At 45.1% G+C, this 18,896-nt stretch overlaps 2 protein-coding genes and 1 pseudogene across 2 annotated transcripts in view; 2 read left to right on the forward strand and 1 right to left on the reverse strand.

The window, feature by feature from the left end:
• The window catches only part of LOC120897874 (argininosuccinate synthase-like), a 1,269-nt gene extending 174 nt beyond the window's left edge, over positions 1-1,095 (forward strand). The window contains 4 exon segments of the mRNA XM_040303013.1: positions 3-561; positions 564-710; positions 782-888; positions 958-1,095. Of these exon segments, the coding sequence (XP_040158947.1) occupies positions 3-561; positions 564-710; positions 782-888; positions 958-1,056 (912 nt within the window). The 3' untranslated portion in view covers positions 1,057-1,095.
• An 862-nt stretch (positions 1,096-1,957) lies between these two features.
• LOC120893749 lies at positions 1,958-3,264 on the forward strand (annotated as a pseudogene).
• Positions 3,265-3,755: 491 nt separating this feature from the next.
• On the reverse strand, positions 3,756-18,726 carry LOC120908368 (dynamin). The gene is given in 15 exon segments (XM_040319287.1): positions 3,756-5,237; positions 9,256-9,399; positions 10,990-11,156; positions 11,257-11,300; positions 11,303-11,392; positions 11,478-11,571; positions 11,662-11,880; positions 13,214-13,330; positions 13,421-13,715; positions 13,794-13,951; positions 14,046-14,391; positions 14,484-15,090; positions 15,165-15,314; positions 15,397-15,467; positions 17,891-18,726. Coding segments are annotated over 15 exon segments (2,724 nt in total). The 5' UTR covers positions 18,046-18,726; the 3' UTR covers positions 3,756-5,170.
• Positions 18,727-18,896: the final 170 nt, after the last annotated feature.

Raw genomic sequence — 18,896 nt, forward strand, 5'->3', positions numbered from 1 at the left:
AGGGCAACGATCAGATTCGCTTCGAGCTGAGCTGCTACGCGCTCAGCCCAACGATCCGCGTCATCGCCCCGTGGCGCATGGAAACGTTCTGCCAGCGATTCCAGGGCCGCTCGGATCTGCTGGAGTACGCGAAGCGCTCGAATATCCCGGTGAGTGCCACCACGAAAGCACCCTGGTCGATGGATGCGAACATTATGCACATCAGCTACGAGTCGGGCATCCTGGAGGACCCGTCGGTGGCGGCACCGGAAGAGCTGTACCAGCTAACGCAATCGCCAACCCGCGCCCCAGACACACCGACCGTGGCCGAGATCGTGTTCAAGGCCGGGCTGCCGGTGCGCGTCACCGAGCTGGTCAGTGGGCGAACGATGGAAAGACCGGTGGACATACTGGCGTTTCTGAACAAGGCCGGCGGCGAGCACGGCGTGGGACGGATCGATATCGTGGAGAACCGGTACATTGGGTTGAAGTCGCGCGGCGTCTACGAGACGCCCGGCGTAACCGTGCTGCACTGTGCGCACCGGGATCTGGAAATTTACTGCCTCGATCGGGAGGTGCTGCGGGTAAAAAGTATCTTGCCGATCGGATGGCAGACTACGTGTACAACGGCTACTGGTACGCGCCCGAGGCTGAGTACGTGCGCAAGTGCATCCTCGAGTCGCAGAAGCACGTGTCCGGCAAGGTGGTGGTGGAAATGTTCAAGGGACACGGTAAGAAGCGGCAAGGGGAAGGCTAACGATTGTTGTATCTCATCTGCATTTGTGCCTGTATTACGCCACAGTTATGGTCACATCGCGAGAGTCTATGCACTCCTTGTACAACCAAGAGCTGGCATCGATGGAGGTGCATGGTAACTTTTCACCCTACTCGTCGACGGGATTCATTGAGGTAACAGAGGGCACTTCATTGCATCAAAAAAGAATATTGAACTCCGTCAATGCTCTCTTCTGTTTGCAGATCAATGCCGTTCGACTGAGGGAACATCATCGAGTGTTTGGAACGGCCAATATGACCAAACACTTCTCACGCACGGAATCAGATATGAAGCTCATCTGAGTGTAATGCACCTTCTACGAAATCGTTTTTCCCCAATAATGTGACGGAAATGTACTTTAAAATAAAGTGTAACACCTATTACTGCAGCAATCAGATGTACTAAAAGCTTTTCTTTATCCAACTTGTACCTGAGGCGGGGTTTTCAATTTCTTTTGTCTTTTGTGTGGTTATAGGGCTTGCAACATTTTGTATTACATTGTTTTCCGGCTCAGTTTTCAATGTGAACAGCATTATTAAAAACTTTCAAGATGTTTTTCAGCGGCTCTCATTATTTATGACAGCTGGGCTGTTGAAAAACTCGCGCGATTGTTGAATAATGCCGTTCACACATGAAACTGGCCCGGAAAACAGTATATTAGCTACTTTGCCTATAGGCTATAACATATTGTGGTAAGCAATATTACAGAGTTTATATTTTGTGGCTTAATCGTCATTTTTATTAAGTAAACATACCTGTTCAACGTTGATGAGCATTTTAACCATTTAAACGCTTATTTTACAATTTAAGGAAAACAACAAAATGATGACCGTTCACCTCGAAAACGCACTTAGTACCCTTTTTTCTCTCCCATCAAAGTATGCAACGGAACGTTTGAACAATTCGGATAGGAACGGAATCGTTCCATCCAATTGAAATTCAATAAGAACCCACCACTACGAACAGTCTCCAGACATCAAAAAGGCTCTTCCAAAAAAATGATAAACTAAAGCAATGTATAAATTACCGATCTGTTATTAATAGTAGTTTATATTTTTAAGTTTCTACTTCTAATGTGTATTAATTTGCGTCAGTTCTAATGCGTTTTCTTTAATTTCTAAACACAACTCACTGTCCAACAAACTCTCTTATCTGACTTTTGTATGACCCTCCGCACAAAAATGCTACTTGGGAGCTGTCTGCCAATTCGACAGGTACACGTCGTCTTTGGCGTTCCGTTATATTTGTAGCCGGGAAGAGACCAGAGTTCTGGGTGACGATACCGAATCAGCTTTGGCCACGGATCGCTTTTTCTCTACTGCTACCGTACAGGCAGCAACAGGCCACAATAGAGGTTCCCATTTTACAAAGAGTCCGTAACACTGTTACGAACGCACACAGATCTGCCCCGGGCGGAACCAAGAGGCTAGCATTGTAATTAAGCAACGGAATATTCATCCTCCCGAGATATTCTAGCTAGAATGGCCGAACGCAAGTTTCTAAGCGGCCGATTAGTGCTGCTGGGCACGGTTTGTCTGATCCTGTTCCTGCTCCCACACAGTACCGCCCTGCGGGAAGGTGATTGTGAAGGTAAGAATTGCCATCCTCCACCAATCGTGTGTCGTAAAATAGAACGATTTCTCTAATACGAACGTTTTGCAATTGTCTCACCCTCCCGCCTCCCACGTCGACCCCATTCCAGTCTGCGTGAAGACGGTAAACACATTTATGGAAACACTGTCGGATGAGACAAAGAAGGACACCAAACGGATAGAGGACGAGTTCCGGGCGTTCTGTAAGAAGTCCAAAACAAGGAACAGCGTTTCGTAAGTAGTTGCCCCGTGGAATGGTCCCGCCCGGAGCGTGTAATTATACTCCCATCTCTTCTCTTCGCTTGCGCCACGCATCCACGCAGTGCTACTACCTTGGCGGTGTCGAAGATTCTGCCACCGGTATCTTGGGTGAGCTGTCCAAACCGATCAGCTGGTCCATGCCGGCCGAAAAGATCTGCGAAGCTCAAGAAGAAGGACGCTCAAATCTGTGATTTGCGATACGGTAAGAGCAACGGGTAATGGTGGGAATCAATCCCACTTTCGTCACCAATTGGCTCCACTCACTATTTCTCGCTCCCGTTTCGATTGCAGACAAACAAATCGATGTGAATGCCGTCGATCTGAAGAAGCTGAAGGTGCGCGATCTGAAGAAGATTCTCTCCGATTGGGATGAGGAATGCGACGGGTGCCTGGAAAAGACTGATTTCATCAAGCGCATCGAGGAGCTGAAGCACAAGTACGTCAAGACGGAACTGTAACCACATCGTCTGAAATAAGCGCGGTTTTGAGCGGCGGATCTCTCGCTTTGCTCATCATCGCCATCATGCCTTTTGCCGGTTGTCGCCCCACTGCGGCAGCCCGTGTCACCACCACCACACCACGCGCCTGCTACAAGGATTGTGCACCAGATGAATGCAGCGTGAAAATGGGTATTTATTTTTCTCCTTTTTTTGTTCAATCTTCGAATCGAAGAGAAGCAAAGCGCACGCTGCGCACAGTTTTGAGCCTGTTTTCGCCTCCCTCGCTCAACACTTGGAAGTTGTGGAAGCTTCCGGGGATACGGTTAGAACGGATACATTTAGATTAACGCAGGACAGTGGCAGGCGTGGGGTCAGGGCACATAAGACATTAAACTTAGGCAACAACAAGACCATTGGTAAACAGGAACGAATAGAAACGAATGTGAAAACAATATTGTGTTCGGATAAAACAACAACAAATAAACCGTTGAAAAAAAGTATACCACATACGTCCGGCCATGGCTTATTTATTACAGCTTCTTTGCTGTGCTGCAAACTTCTATATGTACTTTGTGTGAAGAAGAATGGCACCGAAGCCACTAAACACGATAGATGAGGTATCTCTGGTCCGTTGGAAAAATAGGAATGCATGACGTGGCCCTCCAGCCATCGCCGTTCTGGAAAGGAGCATTGCAAACTCTTCTACCGTTCGCTTTTTCCACCATCCAGGGTGATTTATTTACAAAATATTATATGACAAGAAATGTACAAAATAATACTTTAGCACGTTAGAATAGTGTTGAGCTTTGATGTGTGTGTATGTGTATGTGTGTGACGGACTGGACTCGGGGATGATCATCCGAAATGCCCATTGCGCTCGATGAAGAATAATTGTTAGATTAAGCTTAAGTCCATTCTGCTAATTTCGCAAATCGTTCCAGGCTAGATGGGAGGAGGCAGCAGCTAGCTCTTATCGTCCTTTCTACACAGTCTAAGCAAATGTCCCTAACACGTTAATACTTCGTCGGTCTTAGTGTTGTTTCACCGTTCGATCGCTCGAAAGGGAGTCGCGAGGGCTAGTGAGTACTGGAATAGGGACAGCCAAGACGCGGAACTAGCCGCCCAACTACCAACCAGTACCAGTACGAAATGTGGCTATGCTTTGTAATGTATTCTCACTATTCTAATATCGTATCGTGCATACCCTGTGTTTGAATTGTTCTAAGCGTACGCTATTTCCGTTCTACAGTTGATGCTCCTTAAACTTCTGTACAGCCTGCACCGGTGACACTCGTAGCCTATAATCGCTGCTACCTACCACCAGGTGATATCCAGTCCATGTGGTACACAAAGGTCTCATAAGTTAACATTCCTTTCTAACTAACTAACTAAAAACAAGCAGCAGCAGCATAATTATACCCTGTAGCAGCCTAAACCTGAACAATCGTCTACTAAACCTGTATAAATCGCCACACTATACTCCCTCACTCGTCTATCTCGATATTTTGGCCCACATTTTGCAGGTTGTTTGTTTGACCCAAAACGGAATGGTTTCGATACCCTTTCGGCTGCACGTACTTATCATCCCGTACTGAGCAAAAGGTTGAAAAAGAGGCAAGAAAGCATCGGTGCGACACGATCGCTTCCAAAGCTTGATAGGAAAAGAAAGAAGCTGATGATCGGTCGCAAAGATCGAAGATGATGTGGCTCAATGTGAGACCAACTATGCGCACCCACTCCCGTGTTAGGTATGTTTGAGTGTGTGTGTGTGTGTGTGTGTGTGTGTGTGTGTGTGTGTGTGTGTGTGTGTGTGTGTGTGTGTGTGTGTGTGTGTGTGTGTGTGTGTGTGTGGGGTGGGGGGGGCAGTGTAGAAGAAGGAAAAGCAAGGAACTATACACTTAACAAATAGTTCACGTGTTAGTTGTGTTTCTGGTCCATGGACCAAGCGGGAGCGGGCGCTTCTTACATTACCTCACTACACACAGTTTTCGCTACTACCAACAACACAATAACGGCGACTGCTCGGCTCTGGTTTTACAATCCATCATGCTCTTCATCACACTCCTGTTTTTTTTGCACCTTTTTACATCCTCATTCAAGCATATATGTATATATGGTCACGTTCATGGCCGGCCCATGGCATTGTACGGTCGATCCGGTAGGCGCGGTGGCGCATTCTGGGCAGGTCGACTACAATAATTTAACAGAACACGGGTCAGTTTAGGAGTTGAAAGAATTACACAAAAATGGTTGTTTTCTAAATACAAGTGCGACGTGTGGGTAATTGCGATTATGAAGGAAATGCATACAATAGTAGTTAAACAGAATAGAAAGGCGTTAAAAGTGACGCAGTACGTAATGCGAGTAAGGACAAACAAAGATTAATTACCCAATCCAAACCAATCCCATATTCTCACAAACTAGTAGATGGAAACATACATTGTTAGCAAATGAATCCCCGAGCGCCCCAGAGTGTGGAGCATTAGTTGAACGTTAGAATAGAAGAGACAGCAAACCACCATGCCACGCAACCAGGCGACCCGAGAGCAAAGCAGAGCTAGTTCATCGCCATTCCGATTACCGCCTCACGGAGGCAGCCGGCCTCCCATACAGGGCGGTAGAAGCAGTTAGACAGACAGTTGAGACAGACAGACAGACGAACGAACGGACAGACATGCGAATAATGAGTTTCACAGCACAAACGTTTCATCCATTATCCCATTATTATCCCGCACCCAGCTTCAATTCCAATTAATTATGTTATACTTTATTTTTCTCTGTCATAGAATAGATATAATATGTATAGTTCTTATTCTGGTTTTGTTTGTTTCAGTTGATCTCGCTTTGTTGGTTTCGTTCCTTTCTCCTTCTCTCATCTGTTTCACCTGTCTTGCATCATGGTGGTACGTCTATCGCACATCCTTATACATTGTTTGCTCGTTGCTTATTACGTGTGTTTGTTTTATATATGTTGGAGAATGCATTTTTCTTTTCTTTTGTGTGCCTTTCTTTTCTGTACTGTTGGTACATGTTGATGTTTTGCTTGCATTGTTTACTCACGTGTGAGGGTGTGTCAGTGTTTATGAGTGTGTTTCATTTGCTTTCATTTTCGATTTACATCAGTAAGTATCGAATCCTTTTCCTTTTCTTCTTCTTCTTCTTCTTTTCTTCTGCTTCTTCTTCTTATTCATCTTCTTCTTTTCTTCTTCTACTTCTGCATTCTCTTCAAAGCGCATGTTGATGAAATTGTATGTTTTGTATGTTTAACTCTTCTTTTCTTCAATTTGCCTTTTGCTATTGGTACGCGTAGTTTTGTGTTTGGTATTGCATACGCGCCCTATTATTCATTGAAGATGGCGGATTCAAACTGATATAACATGCACGACAGAATAGAGATTCTGCATCGGGTTTACCTTTAACATAATTAACCAGCTTCAGGAAAGTGATTTCAAGACCTTTAATGGTTTGCTTTACTAGATTTAGAAGCTTTAGTATTATTTAGAGTGAGAGAGGGGAAAGAATATCCAGCCTAAACATAACGGTAGTACAGTTTGTTTTCTGATTACTACAAGAACACTACATTTTACCATTTTTATTCATAAAATAAATTGGTTTTCGGGTTTGGAAGGAAAACACAGTTTCGGGTGAAACTTTAAAAAAAACACCATATCCGACTTATTGAACACAACATTAAAATTAGGCGCAGCAAAAAGCATTCAATCAAAAACAGGATATTAAAATGATGATTTAAAATGTATCATATAAAATGTCAACATTCAGCCCATTCCACAACAATGCAAGGAAGGGCAGCAGGAATAAGGTTTTTTTTAATCAATTCTGCAACCTGAAAGAGGGATTAATTACATTATCTTTTTCTGGGCTTTTGTTGATAAATAAACTAAAGCAAATGAAATTGAGTCCATGGCGTCCTGGTCCTGATTGAGGGAACTAATTGCAGTCGCTACGGCTAATGATTGTAAAGAGAAAATGCTCACATCCTTTCATGATTTAAACAGGCTTCGTAATAACAACAGATACAATACTAATTGACCTATATACGTTGTAACCCTACGTTTCTCGATTTCACCATAATAATGTTGCTTATTGTTGTGCCATTGATTAAAATCAATCGCATGAAAAGATTGTATGTAACAAGAGCCTGCGCAACCAACAATTGCACGAAAGAACTCAAGCTGAGCTAGACGCAGCAGCAGAGAATAGAGACATTCGTACCAATTCGTATCGTAACTCCATTGTGATTCAAAAGATGAAGAAAAAAACAAGTGCAATGTTACAATGTTACACAACTAGGAAGTAACAATGTACACCAAGAAAGCTCAAACTATAATCATACAGAAAACCCAAAGTAGGATGCATATACAAAGCACAATTTGTATGGGTGGTATGAGTTTAACGAAATAAAATACTTAAAACAAAACTGTTGCGGGAACTGCCTGCCGTACACTAAACTATACGGAATATACAACGCTTCTTTTACATTTGTTGGTTGTTTCTGCTTGCCTGCCTGCTCCATCGTTACTAGCGGCCGGTCTTCTCCTCCCCCTTGTACGGTGTGTGTGTGTGTGTTTCGTTTTGCTTAGGTTTCGACTACATTGCTATCGTTCTCGGCTCACAGCTTCGTTTCTATAAACTTCTACAATTTTAAGCGTTTTCTTTAAATATTATCCGCGCACGCAAACAGTGAACAACGTTATCTTTGAACTATATTTATATATGCATATGTATATATTTATATTCATTTCTTGTAATATTTTTGTTGTGTCTTTTTCTTACTGGTACCGTTTTCTCTCGCTCGCCTGTTCTGTATTTTCTATCTGTCCTGTGTGTGTGTGTGCTGTGAATACCACCTCTGATGCAACTGGAAGTGCACACTTTGTCGTTGCACCCAACAATGCATCGTTCTGATTCGTATGGATCATGTGTATGAGTGTGCGTGTTGTGTTTGTGTGTGAATTGGTATAATTAAAGAGCCCGAAGCTGCGGGTTTTAGAGGGCATCCGATAGAGGAATGAATTTTGTATGATAGAATTCCACTACAACTCCGCAGAGCATTTCCGTACTGGGAGGATAAGTGCGCTGTGAAACTTGCCGCCCATTAATATCATTAGTACTTCATTCGCAACATTAGAAGAAATTATGGTTCGCCGTATTGTTTTTATTTGCTGGTGCATCTATAGTTGGTTATCATGTTCTTGTTTCTGTGTTTTTTTTTCTTCTTTAGAATGCATGAAACATTTTGAGTGGATTTGTTTAGATTATTTAGGGATAGTGTTTAGTCCTTGCCTATGCTGCAGACTTCTCTGGTATTTGTATTCGCAACAGTGCTGATGTATTTTCACTTTCCTTTTCTCGTTCTCTTCTGTTTTTCGGGGTTGCGCACCATACTGGATGGGTGCAGTTGTTTTTGTTTTTGCATTTTAAAACTAGACACACAAAGACACTAAAGCGTTCAAACACACAATCAACACATCAACATGTTTTGCAGCTATCCTCATGTCGGTGCAGGTGCAGCGTGGTTTACGCAATTTGGATGAAAATCGTTCTTCCATCGGGGTTAGCAGTGCACAATGAATGTTTCCGCGTGGGTTGCGCCTGTACTGATACTCTACTGGTAGTTAGTGTGTTTTATTCCTCCATTTTAAGTTCTTTACCATACGTGATACTACACTATGTGGAATGTTTCCTTTTGCTTCTGATGCGCATCCTGATACGCATTAACCAGCTGCTTGTTGCACTATTTATAAACCAGACTCTATTGGACTATCGCTTCAGACAAGCGGTGTAGTGTTTGCAGCCCGGTTTTTACCCCCTTTTTTACCCTAACAATAAGCCCCCGCCATAACAACGTAAGTAACAACACGCCGGTGGGAAAAACCGATAGTAATGGGGACATGCACAGTCGCAGGAGTTTAACGGCAATACATTTGCAGCATTAAAGGATGCGCTATATAGGAGGGAGTACGCACGAAACACACATGGCATGTAGCAGTGAAGGAGGTGTATGCATTTAGTCGCGCCCAAGTCATGGTTTTAGGTGTGATTATTTGATTTGTCCTGTGTGTTTTTTTCTTCTTCTCTCGCCTTCCCTTCACCACAAACAACGCCCTCCCGGGTGACATCAACACACATTACAGAGCAAGTGTAAATTTGGGATGAAAATGCACAAACTGGAAGCGGAATACTTTACTTGAACTTCGAGGCGAACACATTCGACAGTTCGTTCATGGCGGCATTGGTGACGGCCTGTCCGACCTGCTGGTTGATCTGTTGCCTGGTGCTGGCCGGAAGCATCTGTGCCATGCCAGCAACGGAACCACCACCACCCGGACGCCTGGATCGGTGTGTGGGTGGGTGGGTGTGTGATGATAATGTGCGCGCGCGCATAGCAAAGGGAGAGTGAACGTCACACCGTGCGCGTGGTGTTCGTCGCCAAACACAAAGTGATGGGGAAGATGGGAAAATGAAGCATTAACGTACAATACTCTAATTAACGATCGTTTCAAGGGTTTGCATGATTGTTTCTCCGTGTTTGTAAGTATATAAGTAGGGATTCGACATTTGGATTTAGTTTTCATAAACGTATTACAACAACATGGAAAGTGCATCGTTTCTCTACTACTCTCCTACTTGCTTTGCGATTGTGATTCGTGATTTACACCACTCGCATCCTAACACATACAACTGGCGATGAAAACTAACTAACTAACGGGCTTTACACATTACTCTATCGTTTGAAGGGAAGGCAATGAGGCCCAGCTAGGGTTAAATCTCACACGCAATGAAACGTATCCTTCAAACGCTCAAATAAGCTGTATAACACAACGACTAAACAATAACATGCCTCAAAATGCATCACTGTTTTAGAGAGAAAGACATAACTAATCGCAGCAATGGGCAATGCAAGCAATGGGAGATTGCCGTTCGTATGAGTAACAGAATTGTTGTTTTAATAATTTCACGGTTGAAATTCGCACAAAAAAAATGTGATGCCATTTTTACAATATATCTCAAAATTAAATTATACTTGCTTTGGTTCACTCTTCCACCCATACATAATGTTTGTTTGCGTGGAACAATTTTTAATATAACAATTTGTTTGTTGTTGTTTTTAGATACTGTTTTACTGGATCAACCCGTCATCATCAAACACGAGATAGTTAACTCTTCCGTGTGAGTTTAGTGTTGGTTCGGTAGATGATACCGTCCTTCCTGTCTGTTAGATTGACTGCATTCCTGTTTAAACTTTGTGTTTTTTTTATTCCTGCTAAATTTTGTTTTGTTTTGTTGAAACTAACTCGCCAATCGCATTCTGCATACTTTTCTCTACAAGTTAACGATCCATTTGCACATATGCGTATGATTTGTATATGTATAATATGTATATATCTCTACATAAATTGCATGTTTCATACGATAAGGAGATTTCTTTTCACGTGTACGTTTCGTGTGTTTACTTTGCTCGCTATGTTTAGTTAGTTTTTAACGCCGCCTGTAAAAGTTAGGTTTGGAGGGTGTTAATTAAAAAAGACAGACAACAAATACGAACATTACTTGCGGTAAATTTCAAAACTGTTACTCAAAAGAAAAGCAACAGAACTGACAGAAAGCCTACGGTAAATCAGATGCGGTTAAGCGTAAACAATGTAAAACCAAAGCGAAGAATGATTCAAAGCGTAACGGAAACACTGAACAACTGTGTACCTATAGAATCGCACAGTGCAATGGCAATCCCTCGCGAAAGGGTACAAAGTTAAACAAAGTTACAACAGAACCATAATGATATCATAAATTAATAAATAAGATCGCTATTGAAATAGATAATTTAGTAGAGCACCCTTTGTTTTAAATGTTTAAATAGAAGATAAAAAAACAAGCAAAAACCAAAAGAAAGATAAACGAGCATGGAAACGGTAATACTTACGATGGAATCAATGGTGCCGGTAGTGCCTGGCCACCTGGACGGCCACCGGGCAGGGGTGGTGCGGCACCACCTCCAGGTCGGTTCGGTATTGCCGGAGCCGGCCTAGCACTAGCAGGTGCTGGTGGTGGTCCCCGGCCAGCCGGAGCTCCCATAGAGCTGAGCGAACCCTGGAAAAGCAGAGAGTAACAACATCGAGTCAACAATCGCTTGAACGTCCGCGCCCGATCAGACAGCACGAAACAGCGGGGCAAGGTATGGCACGCTTACCTGCTGCTGTGGTGCAGCTTTACGCGGACCGCCCGGGCTCGGGGAGACAGCCGCGGGTTGTCGAGACCGCTCGACAACCAATCATTTTTCACCGGTGGTGGTACGGGCGTAGAGAAGGTAGCCATCGATACGTCACCTAAAATTGGGGAATGACAACAAGCACCAGATGGCAGATTAAACACACTGACAGCAACCCCGAACATGGCCATGCTACTACTCACCAATAATACGCAGCGCTTCCTTGCACGCGTGATACATTCGCAACATTTCTTCACGTTTTTGTGCTTCGTCCGCGCTTTCCTCCATCATCGAGGCCTTTGGGTTTGGAAGAATAAATAAATACCGTCGTTTTTTTTCATTCTTCTAATGTTCCAACTGGCACATTAGACACAATCCCAATCATACCTGATCGCCGGTAGCGTACAAATGCGCCAACAGCTCGCCGTTGATGAAATCCTTGGTATTGTTAATGATGAGCATCATAATAGCTTTCGGAACCATGTCACGGGTAGTTTTGGTGACGATGCGCATGTACGATTCGACAAGATTGCGTATCGTCTCTACCTGGCGCTCCAGCTGCGGATCAAGGGACTGTCCAGTTGGACCACTTTCGCCTCCACTCTCCTGTGGGAATTGGGACGCATTATCATGTTAAACGTCTATATCTAATACACGGCAATATAATTATATTAGCTTGTGAAATCCAAACCAAAGCACCATCTTTAATTGCAGGTTTGCTTACATTTCATTAGTAACAAAACATGTGAAGCAAAAATACCACAGCACACACTAAGCCAAACCACCCAAACCGTCTGGCAACACATTGAAGGAAACAGTGTTACAGTGCAACAACCGCACTACAACATTTTCCCCCGAAACTGATCAGTATATGTTACAGATGTGTATTTCAGAGTAAGAGAGAACAAGGGATACAGAGGATGATAAACACATAGAATAGTGCCAATTTGATTTGATGATCAAACATTGTACTTTTAATATCAAACATTTCAACCATAAGTTAACCAAGTTATAAAAACGATATATGAAACAACGCATTTTCGCTATACAATATTAGTGTGCTGTACTCAGCAGCTGTTTTGTTACGAAAAACATAATTGAAATTAGTCCAATACATGTAAAGAAAACATATTCTATGTAGTCCTACTAATGTTATAGCTGGTAGGATCATCGTTGTAGTGTTAGATGAAATTGATATTGAGCTATTTGAAGTAGATTTTAAAATGAGGACAATCCAAAACCAAAGGAAAACACATCTCATAAATACATTACTGCGTACTTCAGTATCTGTCTTACTAACATCATCTACTAGAGATTGCTGATGCGATAGCAATTTCTGAAATGAGTTAAACAATTTAACAGGACGAACGATCAAACAACTCGTTAAACGGTTGACGGATATGTAAGGCAATAACTTTCTTCTAAAGCAAACGACCCGCGGGAGAGTAAGCCAATGGAATGCTCGGCCCCATTTTACAAATCGTCCTTTGTGGACTGGCTAAATTTGTTAACCCACTGACCAAATTTTAAGCGGTGACCGATGTGTTGGACCGATAGCAAAGAGAATGTGTGTTGATTAAAGTGCTACTAGGGACAGACATGACAACGGAAACATCTATATTGTGCTGTAAAGGAAGTGGAGTAGAAACCTATCTGGAAGCAGGATGTGGGGAACAACCTCTGTCAACAAATTATTTAATAAAACAATTATTAAACCAACCTCCGCTTCCGTCTTCGATGATCGCGAATGGTGCAAAAGTGAGAAAAAGATAGAATGAAATCAGTCACGAATTTGCAGTTGATGTTGAAAAATCATCACCCAATTACACTCTTCTCAGAATCACGTGTTTTTTACAGTATCATTGTGTCGACAATGTTCATGTTAGAAGAGTTACTGTTCTGCCACTGGTATCAGGATGTAATGCAACAACAAACTCACCTCATCTCCGTTGGCGGGAGTATCCTTTTCAGGGTACACACCCGCACGCAGGAAGGATGCTTTCCATGAATCCACATCATCAGTGCTTTCGCAAGACAGCTCCAATTGCTTGTAATCCTGTGGAAAGAAAGAACAATATTTAGCATTCAAACCTTCAACGTTGATGCTTCCCGAACCAACTCTCATGGGTGCTCTACAGCATATTACCTTGTAAACGTTACGTCCGTCTGGATTGAACAGACCGAACGTGTGTCGCCGGGACATGAATCCTTGCTCAATGTCACGGAGCTTCAGCCCGTCCAGGGGCAGCATAAATTTCTTCTCCTTCTCGTCCTCATCCTTGAACCACGAGATGCTCTCGGACGTTAGCACGAACCAGTACGGTCTCGAGCCACCCTTCATGATGCCGAGGTTTTGAATGCACATGTGTCCCTTGCGGATCACTTGCGAGCCAAGGTTGCGAGTGCCCGTCTTGACCGCATTTTCGGTTTTGCTTTGAGCACTGCGGGAATAATCAAATATTTACGACAATCATTCAATGACATACCCAAAGCACTACCGCCCCCACCCGGACACTCACTTTGCGAAACCGATGAAATCCTCATGGTTGGTGTTCATGTAGGCCAGCTCGTAGTCGATCAGCAGCATCATCTGCTCTTTGGCCTTTTGTTCGCACTGGCGAATGTGCGTAGTAATGATACGCTCCGTCTCATCGCGCAAACGCGGATAACGAGCCATCTGGCAAGGAAACAAAAGGCAAGGCGAGATTTTTTTAAATTACATACTTCATTCCGCACTAACGAAAGCAACCAACACACCGCGCCTACCATACCTTGTCTGTGCAAATTCTCACAACATTAGACAGCTCCAAGACGGTCAGATCGACACACTTCAGGATCGGTTCCTTGAGCTGGGAGATTTGTTTCTTTACGATCGCCTCGAACGCCATGTCCGGGGTGAACAGACCGACACGAATACCGTGAATATTGCGAATGGCGAACGAAATTTCACGCCGCAGCTCCTTCTCGTCGCACGACATCTTGACGATCTCGAAACGCAATCGCTCGTGGAATATTCTATTGATCTTGGCACCGCCAGAAAGTTCGTTCGTGTTGACTAGCGCCGAACCGGAACCTTCAATTGTGCGCTCGAAATCCGACTGCAGTTGCTGGATCATTCTGTTGGAAGATAAAGCAGATGAATCGCCCATTTAAAACCAACACGCGTTCGCTTCGCCCCGCCCTCGATCTTGCGCGCGCATTGAACTTACTGCAGCATAGCCTTCGTCTTGATGCTTGGATCGTCCGGGCGGAAATGTTTGTACTGATCCACGTCCTTCTCCAGCGTTAGCATCTGCTTCTGTAGCCGATCGCGCAGCGCCGGCAGCGTATCACGGATATGGTTGGTCAGCTGCTGATTGAGCACCTTCTGCAGATACGGCGTGCCGAGCCGATCGGCAATGTGCCGATAGCTCGGATGGCTCAGGAAGAACTTGCGCTCCGCGGCCAGGGCCGCATGGATGTCCTTTCTGCCCTCGATATCCTTCTGCGACCGGTTCACCACGCCGATGTAGCCACGGCGCAACGGCAGCAGCTTGTTCTCGAGAATATCGCGCGCATCCGTTCCCTCGTCCATCAGATCGAGCTTGGTGATGACACCGATCGTCCGGACGCCCTGCGGGTCGACCTCTTTGGCCAGCTTGAGCGCATCACTGTTGGCCAAATCGGTGTTGGCGGGCGTGACGGCCAAAATCAGACACGTTTCCTTGCGGATGAACTGAAAGATCATGCCCTTGATCTGGTTCTCAATGTCGGCTGGCTGATCGCCGATCGGTACCTTCGTCAAACCGGGCAAATCGATAAGCGTCAAGTTGAGTACTGAAATGGAACACGCAAAAGCAACATTTTTTTACTAAACCGTCACTATGGATGAACTTCACACGTCACCTTACCATGCGGCGAGTACACGCGAAGATTAATCGGTATGTTTGAGATACCCTTGTTGCTACCGGTAATGCGATCGGTTTCCGCTTCGATCTCCTGCCGAATCTCCTCAAAGTTGGAGAACTTCTTACCCTTCTGATGAAGGAACTCTCCAAATTCTGTGGTACAACATAGGATGATATATTAAACTCATGGTATTTCTTTGTTGCCTTTTTGTTTCGTTGACTCAATCCAACTTACCCACAGTTCCATTGATTAGCTGTAAAATCAATGGTCGTCGCGTTACGATGCCGGATCCTCGGGGAGAAAATCTCTGTAATGGAACAATAAAAGCACCAAATCAATAACAAATCCGATACGAATGATAACGTGCAGTAAGTTTTAGTACTAATGACATGCAGCTTTACTGCTGGATAGTGTCCAACGCAACACACCATTTAACTGTACACGCTCTATAGAACAGCAGCAGCTTGCAATTGTGCCCGGTCCCTGCTGTTGGTCGAACAGCAATGCTCATTGTGTGTGTGCCTATCTCGTATCGAAAAGTGTTTTTATCTTTCTTGCAAGTCGTCTCGTAATGAATGTGCCTCTGTTTCCTGCCCGTAATCGAGGGAGGAAAAGCTGTGTATCCCCATATCCCGTGTCGTCGATTGCCCGCAGTTCCCCATCAGCATCACGTCATGATGCGAAGTGATGCTAAACGTTAGTCATGGTTAAATGAGCTTCTTCTACTCGTTTTAGTCGAGAATGTGTCATTTCCTGTCCACCGTTCTTTCACTCCACCTGATGTTTCGAAGGACATACGCCAGCAGCAGCGCAACACTCGCAAACGAATGGGGAAAAGAACGCGCTGCAGTTGCAAAACCACCTTCCCGTCGTCTTCACCCGTTATCGTGGATATTATGTAATTTTTTCTTCCTTCTGCAAGCTCCACTACTAACGCGCAAGTAAGGACGAAAGCGGAAGTGTTTGTAGATATACACGTAGACGTGATGGTGCACAAGTGTGCGTTGCTCTGCTCCCGTGGTGCTCCGATAGAGGAGGGGGGGGGGGGGGGTTCGTTTGTGAGTAGACAACAAAATAATTTGAGCGAGAATATGAGAGAGCAGAAGGACACGCGGTTAGATTCTACGCTTACAACCTGAGGGGGGACAAGGGCACCACACTGATTGCATTAAATACTGTTTTGTAATTTGCTGGTACAAGATAGCATTCATCTTAGGCAGGAACATACGATCGGGGGTTTAGATTAAGGGCAGAAAAGTGTAAATATTTTCACTTCCAACACCATGGTCCTTCCCCCCACATGCTGCCTGCGCACATACGTCACAGCTCACCGACCGTCATGCGACGCCTGTGGGAGTTTTCTCTCCATGTGCCGACGAGTATTTGCTCAGATGTTTCGCTCCACCAGCAGTGCTCTGTGTGCGCGTTTGCATCTGTGCTGGATGGTGTTGGTAGGTCATCCCAGTGCACATTGCACGATTGTGAGCAAACCGATGACTTTAGAGCACGCCAATGCTCACTGTTCTCAGAGTATGACGATGGCGGGGGGAGAGGGAGAGGGAGAAGCAATGAAAAAGTAAAACCTCCGAAACGACCCGTAGCTTTAGATAAGGGTGCCACCGCCGCTGCCGCCGCCTCCATAAACTGCTGGTTCTTCAATTATGGTTGTTTTTTTGGGGGGGGGAGGTTAGAAAAATCATTATTTGGCCCCCTTTGGACGTGTGTAGGCAATGGAGGTGTGCACGGTGCTCGTTCGAAATGTAGCGGAGCACAGAGCGTAGGACGCGCGGACGGTGTGTCTCGATAAAAGTCCACTCTATTATCGATTATTTTTCGACTCCTCTGATAGCTTCCACACACACACACACACACACGACACACGGGGTGACACCCCAAGAAGAGCCCCGCCGCTAGACCCGCTCATATTGAGGGTGGGAGGGTTGGACCGCGCGCGCTCTTTCGCGAAGAAGGTTCCCCGCTATCTTGTTCTCGCTCGTCTTATCGCACGCAGTTCGCTCTCCTGCTCATTTTGTTCTCTTTCGTACGCGCCCTCTCTGTCTCTCATCTCTCTCTCGCTTGCGCTATCCTAGTCGCACATAAACCGTGTACGGTCAGCCCGTTTGTTCCGTAGCACACAGTACAATGCATACTCACACACAGCACACCAAAACGGCAACGAAAACGTACGAGGAGACTCCCCAATTTCAGCTCCCCCGTTTTTAAAAAAATGCCCTCCCCCTTTTCTACGAACGTATGCGAATTGTACCGACTGAAAATCCATCCCACACCCCACATTCGCGCGGCGGAATAGGTGAATCATGTTTGATGAGGTGCCTTCAAACTCGCCCCAATGACACTTCCGTCAGTTTCACAGTCTTGCGCGCGTGTATGTGTGTGTGCGCGCGCTCTTCTCTTGTTTGAGCATGGGATGAAGGAACCACCATCCTTCTCACATTACATGGGCCGAAGGATTAAACACAACAAGGGATACACAATCGCCTCCCCCGCAAAGAGGAAGACATGTTATGCAAAAAACAACAAAAAAAACCCTGGGAAAACCCTTTCGCTACGATCAATCGTTGACAGCTCGGGCTGGATGGAAGGGAGGTGGTGTTTTAGAATGAGTAATGAATGAATCGACAAAAAGCATCGACTTTTCCCTCCCCCTTCACACGCTTTTCGTGCTCTCTGCTTCATATCTTATCGCCACTACTGCTACTGCATATACTCAACTGACCTTCCGACGAAATTTTCCAGCACGGACGATTTTCCTGCCGACTGGCCGCCGACCACCGCGATCTGTGGCAGGTCAAGCTGCATATGCACCCCCATCTGCGTGAACGCATCCTGCAGCTTGTTCACGATCGGAATCAGTGACTCCATGCTGGTGCTGTTGATGGGCTGCCGCTGTTCAACTGTTTAGTTTGCACGCACAAAACGCTGTAGAACAGCGCAAACGCTTTCACACCCCGCACAACACTTTGTTCTGTACCGTCTGTGCCTTTCTTACAAGTGCACACACACGCACACACAATTCCTCTTCCTGTCGTTGAACGGGTCGCCGCCGTCTTCGGTCGACAAATCCAAGCACCCTTCGCAAACTTTCACGGATTTGTTTCTTTTTCACCACCTGTGCGGAGTACCTCCTCCGCCGGACACACTCAGTAACGCAAGCACGCACGCACGCACGCACTGGCCCTTGACTTTTCGTCTGCCGAACGGTTCAGCACCACAGCACTATTTGGTAGGTTTTCGCCTTTGCCCGTTCCAACTTCTGCTGTGTGTGCGTAGTGACGGCTCTCGATATACAACAAGGGGGCTTCTTTTTTTTATCGCACCGAAGGAATTCGACTTCGATTTTGGGACCGTGTAAAGCGTACGCAATGCACTACATCATTGCGCGAATGCAATCGGAGTCGCGGATACACACACGCAGAGGACACGAGCGAACCAGAGCTTTTCCTTTCTGGACGAGGTGAAAAACTCGATTTTTCCTGCCTCCCCGATCGATTGATTGCGCAGAGTGTTTCTTTTTCTTGGCTCCTTCCTTCTCGGCGTTTGACAGGTTGCTGGTCAAGATGGATGGGCGCGACGTGTGACACGGACATGTTTCAAATCATGCCGTTACGGCTTTGGCAGCAACTCACAGAACTTATCGCATCAATGAAAAGAGTGCAATTTCATACGTTTTTTCTCATTTATTTTATGAGTTGTGACATTCAATGTTTAGTAAA

This window comes from Anopheles arabiensis, chromosome 2 (genome assembly GCF_016920715.1).
Source record: "Anopheles arabiensis isolate DONGOLA chromosome 2, AaraD3, whole genome shotgun sequence".
NCBI classification, from domain to species: domain Eukaryota; kingdom Metazoa; phylum Arthropoda; class Insecta; order Diptera; family Culicidae; genus Anopheles; species Anopheles arabiensis.